Source organism: Macrobrachium nipponense, chromosome 15 (genome assembly GCF_015104395.2).
Source record: "Macrobrachium nipponense isolate FS-2020 chromosome 15, ASM1510439v2, whole genome shotgun sequence".
NCBI lineage: Eukaryota > Metazoa > Arthropoda > Malacostraca > Decapoda > Palaemonidae > Macrobrachium > Macrobrachium nipponense.
The window spans coordinates 83,366,821-83,383,999 of NC_087208.1; the positions used below are offsets into that span (position 1 = coordinate 83,366,821).

The 17,179-nt window shown below is 43.6% G+C and overlaps 1 protein-coding gene across 1 annotated transcript in view; it reads right to left on the reverse strand.

Annotated features, from left to right (window-relative positions):
* Window positions 1-17,179, reverse strand: part of LOC135195086 (periodic tryptophan protein 2 homolog) — a 351,391-nt gene that overhangs the window by 270,553 nt on the left and 63,659 nt on the right. Inside the window, 1 exon segment of the mRNA XM_064221465.1 lies at window positions 9,980-10,154. Coding sequence (XP_064077535.1) covers window positions 9,980-10,154 — 175 coding nt within the window.

Sequence of the window (17,179 nt, forward strand, 5' to 3'; positions counted from 1 at the left end):
AGCCACCCCTCCACCTCCGCAGCAGCTCCGGCCTTGGACTCCAATGCTGGCCTGTTGCAACAGGTGGGCGACCTAGTTGGGTCCCTAAAGAGTAGCATGGAACAAATGATCTCTCGTTTGTCGGATAGGATTACGTCCCAGGACTCCATTATAGCCGGACTGAGAGAAGCCCCTCTAGCCTCTCCTCCACTTTCCAATACGAGTGGAACTCAGCTTCCTCCGTATGACTCGCTACCTCCGTTCTCGATGAACAATCCATGGAGAGTTGCGTCATACGCCCCCTTCCAAGACGGTCTCATTTCTATACCGGAATTTGGAACTCGAAGGATAGAGGACTTCGAGTTCTACCCTACAAGACCTCCAGCCTCCGTTCATAGGCTACGCAAGGCTTACAGCGTCAGCCATGGTGCGGGATGATAGGGTACCAAAGGAGACAGTCCTCTATTCACGAGACCAGGCTCAGAGAGAATGGCTCAGGTGTTTAGAGGACATGGATTGTTCTAATACCAAGATACAACCTTTTAAGAGTCCCTTTACCATTTTCACAATGGATGAGAGTACCCCGCTCCCGTTCCTGACAAAGATCGCGAGGTCTACCATCCCAGCGGCCCAAAAGGGGGAACCCATGCCTCAATTGAAGGAAGCAGATCCCACATCTCCGTTGCTTCCCTCAGCCGGAGAATTGTGGGAAGACTTGCCGAACACCTTCTCACTGGCAAACTCAAACCGACTGTGCTATGGATCAGTTTTGGTGAAAAGCTACCCAGGCTCCCAGATAGCCTTATTCAGGCTGAATTTGACGCGAAATCGCGATTAGCCAGGTCAATTCACTCTATGGCTATGTCCGAGGTAGCGACCATAGCCTATGGCTCAGAACCGCTTTTTAAACTCATGACCAAATCCCTGACTCAAACGGTACAGTCGGATATGTTTGAGTTTGCCACTGCTAGAACGAATTGTAGGAAGCATGTCCTACAAGAGGCAACCATTCGACATGAGCCGAATAGGTTACTCTCGTCTAACATCTGGGGAGCAGATCTCTTCCCAGAAGCTATGGTGAAGGAAGTCCAGTCAGAGGCTACGAGGCTGAACCAGAGCCTTAAGGACCGTTGGGGCCTTACGGCTAAGAGGAGGCAAGACTTAACGCCTAAAGGTAAGGGACAGAGGAAACCTAGGCGTTTCCATCCTTACCAGAAAAAGCAGCCACGCTTTTCTCAGCAAGTTCCAGCGGTGCCCTTAGTGCAAACAGCCCAACCTTCCTCTTCTAAAGCTCAATCACAACCAATTTATGTGATATCCCCTCAGCCTCAGCCCTCCACCTCTTCGCCATCTCTCCGGCTTACAATCAAGCCTTCGAGAGTCAAGCTTCACAGAAGTATGACCGCTCGGGGTAAGGGAGGCAGAGGTAAGCGTTCCTTTCGTGGGAGAGGGTCGGGAGGCCCTTTAATAGGGGAAAGCACTTCAGAGGAGGCCGAGGCGGTTTCCAGAACCAATGAAGAACTTCAGGTAGGAGGGAGGCTGTTTCACTTTCGCCACCGGTGGAACTTCAGCGAATGGGCTCAGAGCATAGTGTCAAAAGGCCTGGGTTGGAGCTGGTTGACGAACCACCTCCATCCAGACCTTTCCGTCAACTTCCTTCCAAGGAATTGACAGAGTACGCAGAGGACCTCCTTCAGAAAGGAGCTATAGCGAGAGTCAAGAGATTAAAATTTCAAGGTCGCTTGTTCAGCGTGCCAAAGAAAGGCTCACAAAAAAGAAGGGTAAATCTTAGACTTGTCCCGCTTAAACTTAGCCATCCGCTGCGACAAGTTCAAGATGCTCACTCTCGCAGGTGCGGACCCCTTACTTCCCCGTGGGGCCGTTCACCACCTCTATCGATCTTACAGACGCCTACTATCATATCCCTATTGCAAGACACTTCCGTCCATATCTGGGTTTCAAGATAGGAGACCAGGCATTCTCCTTCAAGGTAGTTCCTTTCGGACTCAACGTGGCACCCAGGGTGTTCACGAAACTAGCGGAAGTGGTAGTGCAACAACTCAGGTCTCAAGGGATTATGGTAGTAGCGTATCTCGACGATTGGTTGATCTGGGCTTCAACAGTCGAGGAATGCAACAGAGCTACACTGAAAGTGATTCATTTCCTGGAATATCTAGGCTTCAAGATAAACAGGACCAAGTCAAGACTCATTCCAGAGTCAAACTTTCAGTGGTTGGGCATTCAATGGAATCTATCCTCCCATACTCTGTCGATTCCATCAGCCAAAAGGAAAGAAATAGCGAAGTCAGTCAAGCAATTTCTAAGTCACAAACTGGCGTCAAGGAGAGCTCAGGAGAGGATCCTGGGTTCTCTCCAGTTTGCATCAGTGACGAACGTCTTAATGAAAGCCAAACTGAAAGACCTAACCAGAATCTGGCGCTCACGAGCAAATGTCAGGTCCAGGGACAAAACTATCCTCAGTCCCTCTGATTCTAAAGAATCGACTTCGGCCGTGGGCGAAAGTCAAGAATTTGTCAGTGTCAGTACCCCTTCAGTTCCCTCCACCAGGGATCACCATCCACACAGACGCGTCCTTAAGCGGTTGGGGAGGGTATTCCCAGGTCAAAAAGGTTCAAGGAACTTGGTCACCTCAGTTCAGTCAGTTCCATATAAAATGTACTGGAGGCAATGGCAGTGTTCTTGACTCTAAAGAGGTTGCGCCCACCAAAGTACTCCCACATAAAGCTAGTTCTGGACAGCGCAGTGGTAGTACATTGTATAAACAGAGGAGGCTCCAAGTCACGTCATCTAAATCATGTCATGGTAGCCATTCTTCTCCCTGGCAGACAAGTTCAGTTGGCATCTCTCCTCCACTCACATAGCTGGAGTGAGAAACGTCATAGCAGACGCTTTATCCCGATCAGTGCCCCTAGAGTCGGAATGGTCACTGGACAACAGTTCGTTCCAATGGATCCTTCAAAGAGTTCCAGGGCTACAGGTGGATCTCTTCGCATCTCAAGCGAATCACAAACTGCCGTGTTATGTAGCCCCCAACCTGGACCCTCTGGCCTATGCCACGGACGCCCTGGCTCTAGACTGGAACAACTGGAAGAAGATTTATGTCTTTCCTCCAGTGAATCTTCTCATGAAAGTTTTAAACAAACTCAGGACATTCAAGGGTCAAGTGGCTCTAGTAGCCCCAGACTGGCCGAAGAGCAATTGGTATCCCCTAATTCTGGAACTGGGCCTTCGTCCTCTTCGGATCCCCAATCCCAGGCTCTCCCAGTCAATTTACAAACGAAGACTGTGTTCGCTTCCTCAGGGATTCTCAAAACCCTAACTTTATGGATTTCATGAAGTTTGCGGCAAAAAGAGATGCGAATATTGACCCTCAGAATATTCTCTTCTTGGAATCCGATAAAAGGGATTCAACTTTGAGACAGTATGATGCTGCTGTCAAAAGTTAGCAATCTTCCTGAGAGAATCAGATATTAGAATCATGACAGTTAATTCAGCTATATCCTTTTTCAGATCCTTATTTGAAAAAGGTTTAGCAGCTAGCACGATTACGACAAACAAGTCAGCCTTGAAAAAGATATTTCAATTGGGTTCAACAATAGACTTGACAGATTCCTACTTCTCGTCTATTCCTAAGGCATGTGCTAGACTTAGACCTTCTGTAAGGCCTACGTCAGTTTCATGGTTCTTAAACGATGTTCTAAAACTGGCTTCAGAAACCGATAATGACACATGCTCGTTTATAATGCTCTTAAGAAAAACCCTGTTTTTATTAAGCTTAGCTTCAGGAGCAAGGATTTCAGAACTGTCGGCTTTATCCAGAGATCCGGGTCATATTCAATTCCTTCCCACAGGGGAAGTCCTACTTTCTCCGGAACGTAGCTTTTAGCAAAGAATGAAGATCCTTTGATGAGGTGGGAACCTTGGAAGGTACTACCCCTTCCACAAGATGTATCTCTTTGCCCAGTTACAACCTTACGAGCCTTTCTGTCCAGGACCTCCTCATCCTCATCGGGTCCCCTCTTTAAGAGGGAAAAAGGTGGAACTTTATCCATTAAAGGCATCAGGCAACAAATCCTGTACTTTATTAAGCAAGCCAATCCTGACTCTTTCCCGAAAGCACATGATGTCAGGGCAGTAGCCACCTCAATTAATTATTACAAACATATGAACTTCGATGAGTTGAAAAAGTATACCGGATGGAAATCGCCGACAGTGTTCAAACGTCATTACCTTAAGTCCTTGGAAGCTCTGAAATTTTCAGCAGTAGCAGCGGGTAACATAGTTTCCCCTGACTCTAGTTAATTTGTAGTAGAAGATTCAGTCCTCCTTTCTACCTGCCTCACCCAACAGTTCGTCTATTCCTGCCGTGTTCATTTACATTCACCTTGTGTCTTAGCTGCTTTTATGATGATGTAGTGGGTGCCCCTTATTTTTTTTTGCTAGGGACACTCACAGATGATTATAGATATTGATCTCATGGATGGTACCCCTTATTTTTATGCTAGGGGATACATCTTATTTATAATGGTTACGGGTTTTTGTATATTAAGTCATATACATTCCTTATATATTATCATTAGAATTATCATTATTGATTACTTTGTTCATTTGATTATTTTAATTGCTATTATATTTCTGATACATGCCTTTACACAGATACCATTTTGTTACATGTAAGCCATTTTACCTCTGTACATATGTAAATTACCTTATGATAAGAAACATGATTAGAATTAAGTGTAATTCAAGCATATGTCTATTTTTGTATCACTGTGTATTTGTATCTTTTTAGCAATTATATTCTTTTTATATTTATTTTCTCTTTTATTTGAGACCTATTCTGATTTATTTTATTACTTTTGTTTACAATCTTGTGCTATTTCTCTGGTACGATTTCGCGCAGCGACACGAGCTGAGCCCAGAAAAGGGATTTTGACGTAAGGAAAAATCTATTTCTGGGCGATTGGCTCGTGTCGCCAGCGAAATCCCACCCTACCCATCCCTTCGCCCAAGATTGTCTGCTAACTTCAGGATGGCCACCAGAGGCGCAGCAGTCGGCAGCATGGGATGGAGTAGTAGTAGTACGAGCTGCTCACTCTGTGGGTCGGCTCTCCTCATGGAGGGTTTTTGTAGTGGGAGATTTCTATTGGCATTTGGCTCGTGGTAGTGGTCTCACTCGCCTAGTGTTCATACCGACACCCTCTTGGAGGGTGAGCGAGTCAGTTACACTGACCTTTTTCTTTATTTATTTATTCTCTGGTATGTGTTAGTACATTTACCTAGAAATAATAGATTAAAGGATATTTCGCTGGCGACACGAAGCCAATAGCCCAGAAAAATAGATTTTTCCTTACGTCAAAATCCCTTTTTGCACCGCTTTAAATTATCCGTTACATGAAGTATTATATATGAAAATGTGCGCAATTTCATTTAGAATACAACAAAAAAAATACTCATGATTGTAACTTTTATCAGTTTTGAAATATTTCCATATAAAATAACGATAAGTGCCAAAATTTCAACCTTCGGTCAACTTTGACTCTACCGAAATGGTGAAAAACGCAAATGTAAGCTAAAACGCTTATATTGTATTAATATTCAACTATTTACCTTAAATTTGCAACAAATTGGAAGTCTCTAGCACAATAATTCGATTTATGGTGAATTTATGAAAAAACTTTTTCCTTACGTCCGCGCGGTAACTCTTCCGAAAAAAATCATACATGCGATTGTGGTAATGTTTGCACCATTTTATAATTAGCCGTTACATAAAGTTTTATATATGGAAATGTGCGCAATTTCATGCACAATACAACTAAAAACACCCATGGTTGTAGCTTTTATCAGTTTTGAAATATTTTCATATAAAAAATGATAATTGCCAAAATTTTCAACCTTCGGTCAATTTTGACTCTACAGAAATGGTCGAAAAACGCAATTGTAAGCTAAAACTCTTATATTTTAGTAATATTCAATCATTTACCTTCATTTTGTGACAAATTGGAAGTCTCTAGCACAATATTTCGATTTATGGTGAATTTATGAAAAAAATAACATTTTCCTTACGTCCACACGGTAACTCTTCCGAAAAAATCATATGTGCGATTGTGGTAATGTTTGCACCATTTTAAATTAGCTGTTACATAAAGTTTTATATATGAAAATGTGCGCAATTTTATGTAGAATACAACGAAAAATAATTGAAGGTTGTAGCTTTTCTCATTTTTGAAATATTTGCATATTAAATCACGATAAATAGAAAAAAAACCACGTTTGGGTCACTTTGACTCTACCGAAATGGTAGAAAAACGCAATTGTAAGCTAAAACTCTTATATTTTAGTAATATTCAATCATTTACCTTCATTTTGCAACAAATTGGAAGTCTCTAGCACAATATTTCGATTTATGGTGAATTTATGAAAAAACTTTCCTTCCCTCCCCGCGCGCGGATTCTCCGCCATAAATCTCCGAATTGCGTACGTCGAATTCTCGGAAAATTTGCTCCGTTTCATATTAGGCATTTCATAGAGTTTTATATATGAAAATGTGCGCAATTTCCATGTAAATAAAAGGAAAAATATTTGAAGGCTGTAGCTTTTCTCATTTTCGAAAATATTTGCATATAAATCACGGGATAAATACAAAAAAAACCACGTTCGGTCAACTTTGACTCTACCGAAATGGTCGAAAAACGCAATTGTGAGCTTAAACCCCTACAGTATCGTCATATTCAATCATTTGTATTCATTTTGAAACACATTGGAAGTCTCTAGAACAATATTTAGATTTACGGTGAATTTTTAAAAAAAACATTTTTTTTACGTCCGCGCGTTACAAATTCGTACATCATTTTGTGATAATATTTTTGCGGTGTTGCATTCATGTTTTACAATACAACGAAAAAAAAAAGAAACTCGTTAGCTTTTACCGTTTTTTGGCACAGCATGATTTTAATACAATTATGTATGAATTTTTTTTTTTCGCTACCATATATCGCATTATTTACATATGATAATGATATTATTTTTCATTTCTGATGATTGCATACTAAACTTCAGGCAATGACAAAAAAAGGAGCCAAAATTAACTCTTAATCTTCAAAACTAAGCGCGCTGTGATTTTTGAAAAAATTTTATTTTTTTACGCTTCCGCGCTCACTCAAAACCGGGCTCCGCATTCTGGGGGAGTTTTTTATTTTTCCCACTTCGGACGTTTAAGGGTTAAAAAGAAAAATCCTGTATGTAAGATTTATAAGTTATCGTGCATCAGCACAACATTTTTTAATTATATTAAAAAGAAAATCCCGTATGTAAGATTTATAAGTTATCGTGCATCAACATGACATTTTTTAATGATATTAAAAAGAAAAATCCCGTATGTAAGATTTATAAGTTATCGTGCATCAGCACAACATTTTTTAATGATATTAAAAAGAAAATCCTGTATGTAAGATTTATATGTTATCATGCATCAACACCAGTCTCCTCAAAATTCGGTGTTCCAAGCGTGTCAACTGAACCGCACACTTCAAATTCATTTCACCACCCTTCAGTCAAACAAAATGTATTTGTATTACAGTAATGCCTCAGGTTATGAAATTAATCCGTTCCAAAGCGGCCTTCGCAACCTGATTTTTTGTATCTAGAATACGTTTTACACGTAAATTGTCTAATTCATTCCAAGCCTTACAAAAACACCACAGTAAATTTTTAAATAACGCTAAAAAGTATGAAGCTGGTATGCGATTGAGTGTGATCGCCAAGAAATACGGGCGAAATCCGTCGACAATAGGCACCATCCTTAAGCAGAAGGATGTCATCAAAGCAGCTACACCTTCCAAGGGCATGACTATTTTGTCCCAGCAAGAGGAGCCACGTGCACAGTGAAATGGAAAGGCTGTTTCTTGTCTGGATAAAAGACAAAGAAATCGCTGGCGATACGATAACAGAGACGGCAATCTACCACAAGGCCAGCGCTATTTTCGTCAATTTGATTGTCCCAGCAGAAGACAACGGAGAAGGGACATCGACGCCAACCCCAGGCTTCAAGGCTTCTCATGGGCGGTTCGAGAAATTCCGTAAACGGACTGGCATCCATTCAGTGGTGCGGCATGGGGAGGCGGCCTGCTCGGACATGAAAGCGGCCGCCGAAGCCTTTATTAAGATGTTTGACGAGATGACTCTCAACGAAGGCTACAGTTCTCAGCAAGTCTTCAACTGTGATGAGACTGGCCTTTTTTGACGTCGGACATACATCACGCAGGAAGAGAAGAAGCTACCCGGGCATAAGCCTATGAAAGACAGGCTTACCCTCACACTTTGTTCCAACGCCAGAGGGGATTGCAAGGTGAAACCCTACTTGTGTATCATTCTGTGACTCCTTGAGCCTTCAAGGCCCACAAAGTGCTTAAGGAGAAGAAGCTTCCAGTGATGTGGAGGGCTAATGCGAAAGCCTGGGTAACGAGACTTTTGTTCACCCAGTGGGTAAATCTGTGTTTCGGCCCGACAGTGAAGAAATTCTTGGAAGAGAAGCGTCTCCCTCTGAAATGTCTGCTGGTGTTGGACAATGCCCCTGCTCACCCTCCTGGCCTCGAGGAAGATATCCTAGCGGAGTATTCGTTTATCAAGGTTCTTTATCTTCCACCTAACACCACCCCTCTCCTCCAGCCCATGGACCAACAAGTGATACGAACTTCAAGAAGCTGTATATGAAACATCTTTTCAAGAGATGTTTCGACATCACCGATACCACAAACCTCACCTTGCGTCAATTTTGGAAGGAGCATTTCGATGTTGTGATATGCATCAGACTCATCGACCAAGCTTGGCAGGAGGTTTCGAGGCGGACCTTGAATTCCTAGTGGAGGAAACTCTGGCCTGATGCCGTATCCACCCGAGACTTCGAGGGATTCGACGTGGGCGAAGCTGGTGCTGCAGATTCAGGAACAGTTGACGATCCTGAAACTGTTTCGCAACCAGATCTTGACGAGATCGTTGCACTCGGCAAGTCCATGGGGCTGGTTGTCAACGAGGACAACATCAATGACCTTCTCGAGGAGCAAAAAGAGGAGCTTACGACTGATGACCTGAAGGAGTTGGAGGCCATGCAACATAACATCGTTCAAGAAGAGTTCTCTAACAGCGGCAAGGAGGAGGACGACGACTCTATGACAACGGCAGAAATTAAGGATGCTCTAGCTGCTTTTCATAAGGTGTAATCATTCGTAGAAGAGACACCCCGAAAGGGCTTACACAGGTCGTTAGGTATTGAATGGTCCAAATTGTTGTAGTATTTCATTGTTTACAGGTCAATTTAGCTTTATTATGAAATTTACTGGGGTGTTTTTGGTGGGCTTGGAACGGATTAACCATTTTACATGTAATATGCGGTTCAAGATACGAAAAAGTCATGATACGTAGGCCGCCTCAGAAAGGATTAATTTCGTATCTCGAGGTACCACTGTATCTGACATTCTGTTAAGTAAAAGTTAACCAAGTAACTAACAAAGCAAAGATTCATAAGCTAAGCAAACAACAACCACAAGCAAACCCAATAATCATGAAAGTTACACCAAATTCTGAATACATCACCAAAAACAATGATGAAAGTGCAGGAACGAACGATGTAGGTTGAACGCTGGCAAAATAACGATTGAGCTCTTTGCCACATCACGCCGTTCCTCTCTTTACCCTCAAAATGGGCAGGGTCTAGTCACCTACACTAGGCAGTTGAATAGTTACAGCGAATGTTGGATTTTTAGGCTGCCATGGTTGGAAAAGCAAATAGCTATGTAGTAATTACTTGGTAAGTTACTTATATAAAACAATGGTTTACATTCAAATAAGAATAAACTTTTGCAATACTTGCAAAGTTACAGATAATAACTTACATGTACTAATGTTCATCAGAATTCAGAAACCCAAATTAATTAAGTACAGTTTATCTGGTAACAAAAAATATCATCTCCAATAATATTACCATCATCTTCTTGCTTCTCATTTTCCTCTATTTCTTCCTGTGTCAAAGGGATGTCATCTTCCTCTTCTTCCTCCTTTTCTTTCTTTGGTTCCTTTTTGTAAATGTCTTTCACAGGTATTAGGCCATCAGGATCAACACTGCATTCCCAAGAGCATACCATACCATCACGGCCTACCTGTTTGATGGTAAAAAAAAAAAATTATAAGTAAACAACAGTAAAATCTCATTCTTATTTTTTCTTTAAAGAGATGGCAATAATTTTTGTAATGCAACACTTTCAAAATTATTACAAAAAATTTCTTTGGTTGCTTGGGAACGGTGCAAAAATTGGTGAACCATTCTGTTATATCGAGAATGTAATGAGTCTGTGAAGAAATACAACTAAAAGAATACAGTGGACCCCCCTTATTCACGTTCTCTGGATTCGCGGACTCTAACACTCGCGGATTTCTCTCGGGAACATTTCCCCGCATTATTCGCGGAAAATTTGCACTTTCGCGGTATTTTTCTATGACAAATATCCACAAATTCCTGTTTTTTTTTTTTATTTCATCATAAAATGCACTTTTTGTGATAAAAATATTTAAAAACCTAGTATAAAAACTTTTAGTGGGGTTTTTTGAGTTTTAACTAACAAAATAGGATGTTTTCAGCATTTTCATAGGGGTTCCAACTATTTACGGGGGGTGTCTGGTGCGCATCCCCCGCGAATACGGTGGGACCACTGTATGGTTCCATTTGTTAGTGTAGCATCAAAGATCCTCAAAAAAAAAGGTTCAGATATTTCCTATAAAAAATTGGATATCTTTTCAAATTCTTATTGAGAAAATGAACCCTTCCTATGGAACAAGCCCACAGGGGCCATTGACTAGCAATTCAAGCTTTCAAAGCACAGGCAGTTCCCAGTTATCAGCGGCCTCGGTTATCAGTGATCCAGTTTTATGGCATTTGTTTAGCAACGATGAACTGGATTTTCGGCACAAATATGCACAGATCCCCAATTATCAGCACTAATCCCCATTTTACAGTGATGCGGATCCCCGGTTATCGGTGCCAATAACCAAGGATCGGTGCTGTTATTGCCAATGTTTGGTTATCAACAATCTGGCTTTAGGTGCTTGTCTAGCATAAAAAATTGGCGATGTTCGGTGCCCTAATGTGCCAATTTCTGGTTATCAGTGCCAATAATAGTACTGATGCCAATACTTACCTAACAGATGCGCCATTAACTGGTTATCGGTGCAAAAATCCGGTTATCTGCGCCATAAGTGACTGGTTTTTTACGAGTTTTGCTTATCAAACTGTTGGAACAGAACCACCACCAATAACTGGGGACAGCCTGTACATGGTGTTCATTAGAGATTAGTAAGAGAAAGTAAGGGGAAATACAAAAAGAAAACAATTAATAAAAAACCCAATAAATTTACAAATTACTTCTTTCCTTATGACTCTAATAAACAATTAAATCTGTGGGAAGTGGCACCGACTTGAGTGGTAGACATACAAATGTTTATACATTTTTTTTTCAAAGATGCGTAGCTCCAAAAAATGTTCAAGGTAGACTGCTCAACTTTGTTTTATTTCGCAACTGAATAATCTTTCTCTATCATGACATACAAAAAATCCCCCAAAAATAACTTTTATGCAGGTGGAATAATGAGTAGAATTGCAATACGAGAACATATTGCACTTTTCCCCAAAAATAATATTTGTGATCAATTTTTTTTTCCATAGAACACCCAGATAAATTAACCAGTAATGGCAATGCAACAAATTATAATTATTGTAAGGAAAATATAAAAAAAAAAATACAAATTTTTGAAAGTAAATTGTATTTTTCCTAACTATACAAACCTGAGGTCCTTTACATTAGGAATTACTTAAGACGTATCCTGGACACGGCCGCTGAGACGGTAGTTAACTCCTGGTCTGGTAGTTGGGAGTTCGTCCAGACCGGACACAAACATTCCAACTTGTTTTAGACCCAGGTAGCAGAGGGGTGGCATGAGGTGGGCAGTTAGTGTAAAGGACCTTATGTTTGTATAGTTAGGAAAAATACAATTTACTTTCAAATATTGTGATTTTTTCCTACACGATATACAAATCATTGGTCCTTTACTATAGGGATTGAGTGAGCCTCTACGAACCAACTGGGGTTCAGCACACCTGAGATTACCTTCCTGGTCGTAAGAACGAGGAAGAAAATCCAGCCACTGGCATCTGACCGGAGTTAGGAACTGCAGGATCAGAGCCAGTCTTCTAGGTTTACTCATAAGGGAGGAGTATGTGTCCTCCTTATGAGAAAGCAAAGAACCATAATGTCGGAGACAGTAAGGGAAATTCAAGTACTATTGGGTTTGTCTATGACTGGTTGCCATCCTAGGGTAAACAACCTTTCCGCCACTTTTTGGTGTAGGGACCACTTGGTCCCATCACCTGATTCTGGCGGCTGAGCTTCTCTGCCACTACATTTCTCTTGCCTGGAATGTACCCGGCTGACAGCCCTACTGTGTGGGCTTTTGTCCACTCATGCACCCGCATTGTCAACTGGTGCAGTGAGAGAGAAGCAAGAACCTCTTGCTTGTTGTCATATGCCACTACTGTGGTATTGTCGCTCATCAGTAACAAAGTGTCCCATCACTCGATCCTGAAACTCTTGGAGGGTCAGGAAGGCTACCTTGAGCTCCAGGATGTTAAAGTGAAGGTGCTTATCATGATGGTTCCACACTCCTGCAGTCAGCAACTCCTCCAGGTGTGGCCCACCCCTCAGTCGACGCATCTGAGAACAGAAGCATGTCCGGAGGGGTAGTGTGAAGATCCATTCCTGTTAAGAGGTTTCTGTTGTCCAGTCACCAATCCAAATCTTCTCTCACCTTCTGCAAGAGGGGGATGAGAGTTGAGGGTCACGGGACTGAAACCAATACCCCCAGTCTCCACTGGAGAGCCCAAAGGTGAAGCCGCCCATGAGGGACCAGTTTTTCCAATGACGACAGGTGACCACTCACGACTTGACATTGCAAAGCTGACTCCTCCTGACGAGACAGGAACAGCCGTGCCACCTTCCTGAATCTGCTGATACAAGAGTCTGAGGGGAAAACTCTTGCCATTGCCGTGTCTATCAGCATGCTCAGGTACTTTGTCCTCTGCTTGGACTCGAGATCAAACTTCTCAAGATTTATCACATTCCCCTAGATCACAACAAAACTTGAGGAGTCGATCCCTGTCCTGTAGCAACTGAGAGGGAGCTCGCCAGTACCAGCCAATCGTCGAGATACTTCAATAGAAGTATCCCGCGCGAATGTGGTCAAGTTGATACCAGGGAGAACACTCTTGTGAACACATGGGGAGCAGTCGAGAGCCCAAAACAGTGCCCTGAATTGGTGACCATCTCCCCAAGGATGAAGAGGAGGTACTTGCGGGACATCTGATGGATGGGTGTCTGGAAATATGCATCCTTCAAATCCACTGTAAGTATGAAGTCGTTCTCCCTGAAGGAGGTGAGCACAGTACATGGTGAACAAATCAGTTAAGGAGAGAGAGGTCTCCCCTTAACTGATTTGTTCTATGACCGGTCTCCAGCCCAGGAAATCTTACTCTGCAAAAGACTTGGCTGTAAAACCCTGGGGACCAGCCCAACACAACTTCTACAGCGCCCTTGCTCAGCAACTTCTGCATTTCTTGCAATAGTGCTTGGTACTTCAGTAATCCTATGAGGTATGACTGCAGATGGACCAGGTGGTTGATGACGGGTGACAGAGACTCGAAGGGAAGTAGTATCACTCCTGAAAGATGTCTACTACCCAGGTCTCTGCTCCATATCACTGCCATGTTGCCCAAAGGCTCGATAGGCAACCCTCCCCAACCAATGGGGGGAACGCTGCCCCTAGCGTTTCCCCATCTTCTTTCCCTTACCCTCCTTTCCCAAAGACAAGGAGGACTGAAAAGGATGTGACTGTGCCCCCTTCGATTGGAGAGAAGGAGGCTGGGTCACTCCATGGGCGCCCTTAGAAGAGGAAGACTTCTTAGAGACCAAGAAAGAGCTAGCTAGACTCAAAGATCTAACTGCAGTGGAGTGTGAACACCCAGAATGTCTTCACCACTGCCTGGTGGACAAGGAGGTCTTTATCACCATCCTGGCTCTTGTCTACTGCAGTATCTACCTGCTCTCTGTTGACAAGAGAGGTAGAAACCAGCAAAGGTCCGTTGTGAAGGACCAAGACTGACTTGGGACTGAGAGACCTGGATACCCAAAAGAGAACAGCCTCTCTTCTCTTGAGTATCGGGTTCACCCACAGGTTTGCCATCTGGTGGGCCAGGTAGGAAATAGCCCTACCTCCAGACTGGCAGAGTGAGACAGAAAGTCCTGGATACCTGAAAGAGAACAGCGCCTCTTTTCTTGAATACCTTGTTCACCCACAGGTTTGCCATCTAGTGGGTCAGGTAGGAAATAGCTCTACCTCTAGACTGACACAGTCTCCCGAAGGCTGAGTCAATCTCCTGGGACAAGAGCTCCAGAAGCAGCAACATTAGACACTGTGAACCACAGGTCTATCCAGGAGACTGCCTAGAGAGCTGCCATGGTGGTAGCCTCCAGGGTCGCTGGTTCTTGCTCAGAGAGGGATACACTCCCTGCAGTAAGATGGTGCAGCAACAGACAAGGACCAAGACAAACCACGTCAGGGTCAACCTGTTCAGTCGGCAAGGACCTCTCCGAGGGTGTATAGAAACGTCTCTGACAAGGTGGAGGAGGGGGGAAGCAGCTTGTCAGATTGATTGGACTGAAGAGAATTCTCTCCTGTCCTGAGACAAGATTGTTCACTTGGCCCAATACTCCATCTGCAAGCGCAGACCACGGCAGCCCCATCGATACCATGGGTTCCTTCTTAGGAACCCAGAAGGATTTGAGATGAGAAGGGCAGTCTCCTGAAGAAGAGGCCATGGTTGCTTCCCCAAGATCCTTGTACTGACAAATCACTGCTACGATCTCACCTAAGGTCCTCAGTATCTCAAGGGTGTCCGAATCTCTAGGCAAAGGGACCTCAAGCCCTTCGAGAGACCAGTCCTCCCGATCTACTCTCCCCATAGGGAGAACCTCACCAGACCCCCTTTTTGATCCTTCCTCAAAGACACAGGCGTACGTCCAGTGGGGCCCTAAAACCCCTCAAGGAACATAGGCCATCATTGATGAACCTTGCAGAGAGCACTCTGCAAGATTCCTCCAATCCACCTCGCCCCTCCCAGTGTATCCCGGGGAAGTAGAGAGAATAGGAGAGGAGGATCAGATGCTTTCCCAAGGAGAGTGCAGAGATTCTCGTTGCTTGGCTGAGAAGCCCAGCCTCGTCATACTCTGTTGCGCACATGAACATGGATGCGAGTCAGGCGAGGCCACGTGGCCAGCAGGTTGGCAAGAATATGCACTGTCCTCACGACGTACCCCAGTCCTCTTCGAGGCCAAAACCTCATGCGAAGAGAAAACCTCATGTGAAGAGAAAACCTCATGCAAAGAGGACAGCACACAGGACCTCCTCTTAGCTCCTCCCAATGCTTGCCCTGAAAGACAAGAGACATCTTCCTTGGCACCTAATGAAGAGCCAGGCTTGCTTGGCTTTCACATGTAGGGCCCTTTTCTCATCCTGCACTACTGTCACGACTGGCAGTGGCTGCTCTAGCCCCCTTGGAGGGCTGCAGGAGCACCTACAGATTCGCGGGCCCACCTGACCGCCGACCGAAATCGGCAGAAGAACACCAAAACCAATATGGCGGCGATACCAAAACAATAATAAAGAAAGTAGTTCCGAAAGTTTAAGCGAAACGGTAAAGGGGGACCCCAATGGGAAACCGGGGTTTTTGGGTGGGGGGAGTCAAATATGAGTGGCGATGACCACCAAAAACTTTATATAAACGGTAATGGGGGAGCCTGTTGGGAACAGGGGTTTTTGGGTGGGGGGAAGCAGAGACGGTGTGTGTGGGAGCAAAATAACACAAAATTTAACAGTAGGTTGACCCCTTACTCTGCAATCGCGATGCGGGTAATGCTAGCCTACTACTTACCCAAAGTTGGGACTTATTACCTATTTTAAATATGTTGACCCCTTACTCTACAATCGCAATGCGGGCTATGCTAGCCTACTGCTTACACAAATTTAGGACTTCTTACCTATTTTACTGTACAAACGGGAAACGGACCCAGGTAGCCTACTGTACCTACATCTGGTACTACTTACATTTAACATGTTAGCCTACAAACGAACGCACCAAACCCGATTGAACCTACCTAACCTGACTTAGGGAGCGCGGCCTTCCCTAGCCGGGGGCCCAGTATGGTAACAAAGGTTGTGACCTAACCAATAGAACCAACCTAACCACAGTGTGGTAACAAATGTTGTGATCAATGTAATGCGACCAATCTAACCGCGTGGCTGGCCAGTCTAACCATGGACAATCCACCATCTGTCCCGGTGGTAACAAAGGTTGTGACCTAACCAAAGAAACCAACCTAACCGCACTTAGGATGTAAACTAATGCGACCAACCTAATCGTGTGGCTGGCCGGTCTAACCATGGACAATCCACCATCTGTCCCAGTGATAACGAAGGTTGTGACCTAACCAAAGAAACCAACCTAACCGCACTTAGGATGTAAACTACCCTAAATACATTATTGCACTTACCTTAGACTTTAAAATCTTCCATGTCAGAGTCGGAAAATTCTGGTAGGGCGATTCTGGGCCTTTTGACTGGGGGTGGGACGTCTAGCATCGACATTTCGGTTTGAACACCATGGTCACAGGTTTGTTGAGGTTGTTGAGTACTGCGGGACAAAGGACTGATTTTCCTTGGCGTTGACTGCTTTCTTTAATGGGTATGTGCGTTTAATGAAGTCGAGGAATGTTTTGAACGGGCAACCGCTGTTATTAAAGTAACGTTTTTTTATGCAAACATAGAAAAATACGAAGGGTACAGAGATTTCACTGTACCACTCCGCGGCAAAACGTTTAGTTTTAAAACCCGCCATGTAGATTCGATAGTGTTGGTGTGTATTTTTTTGTCGGTTGGATCGATGAAGTGTAAAGACTGATATTTAAGTGTTCTTTAAAATGCTTACCTAGTGTTGTGTATGATTTCCAACAGTCTGAAATAATGATGGAATCTGGGTGAATATTTTCAATGAGGATGGGAAGCAGAGTTCCGGCCGATCGGT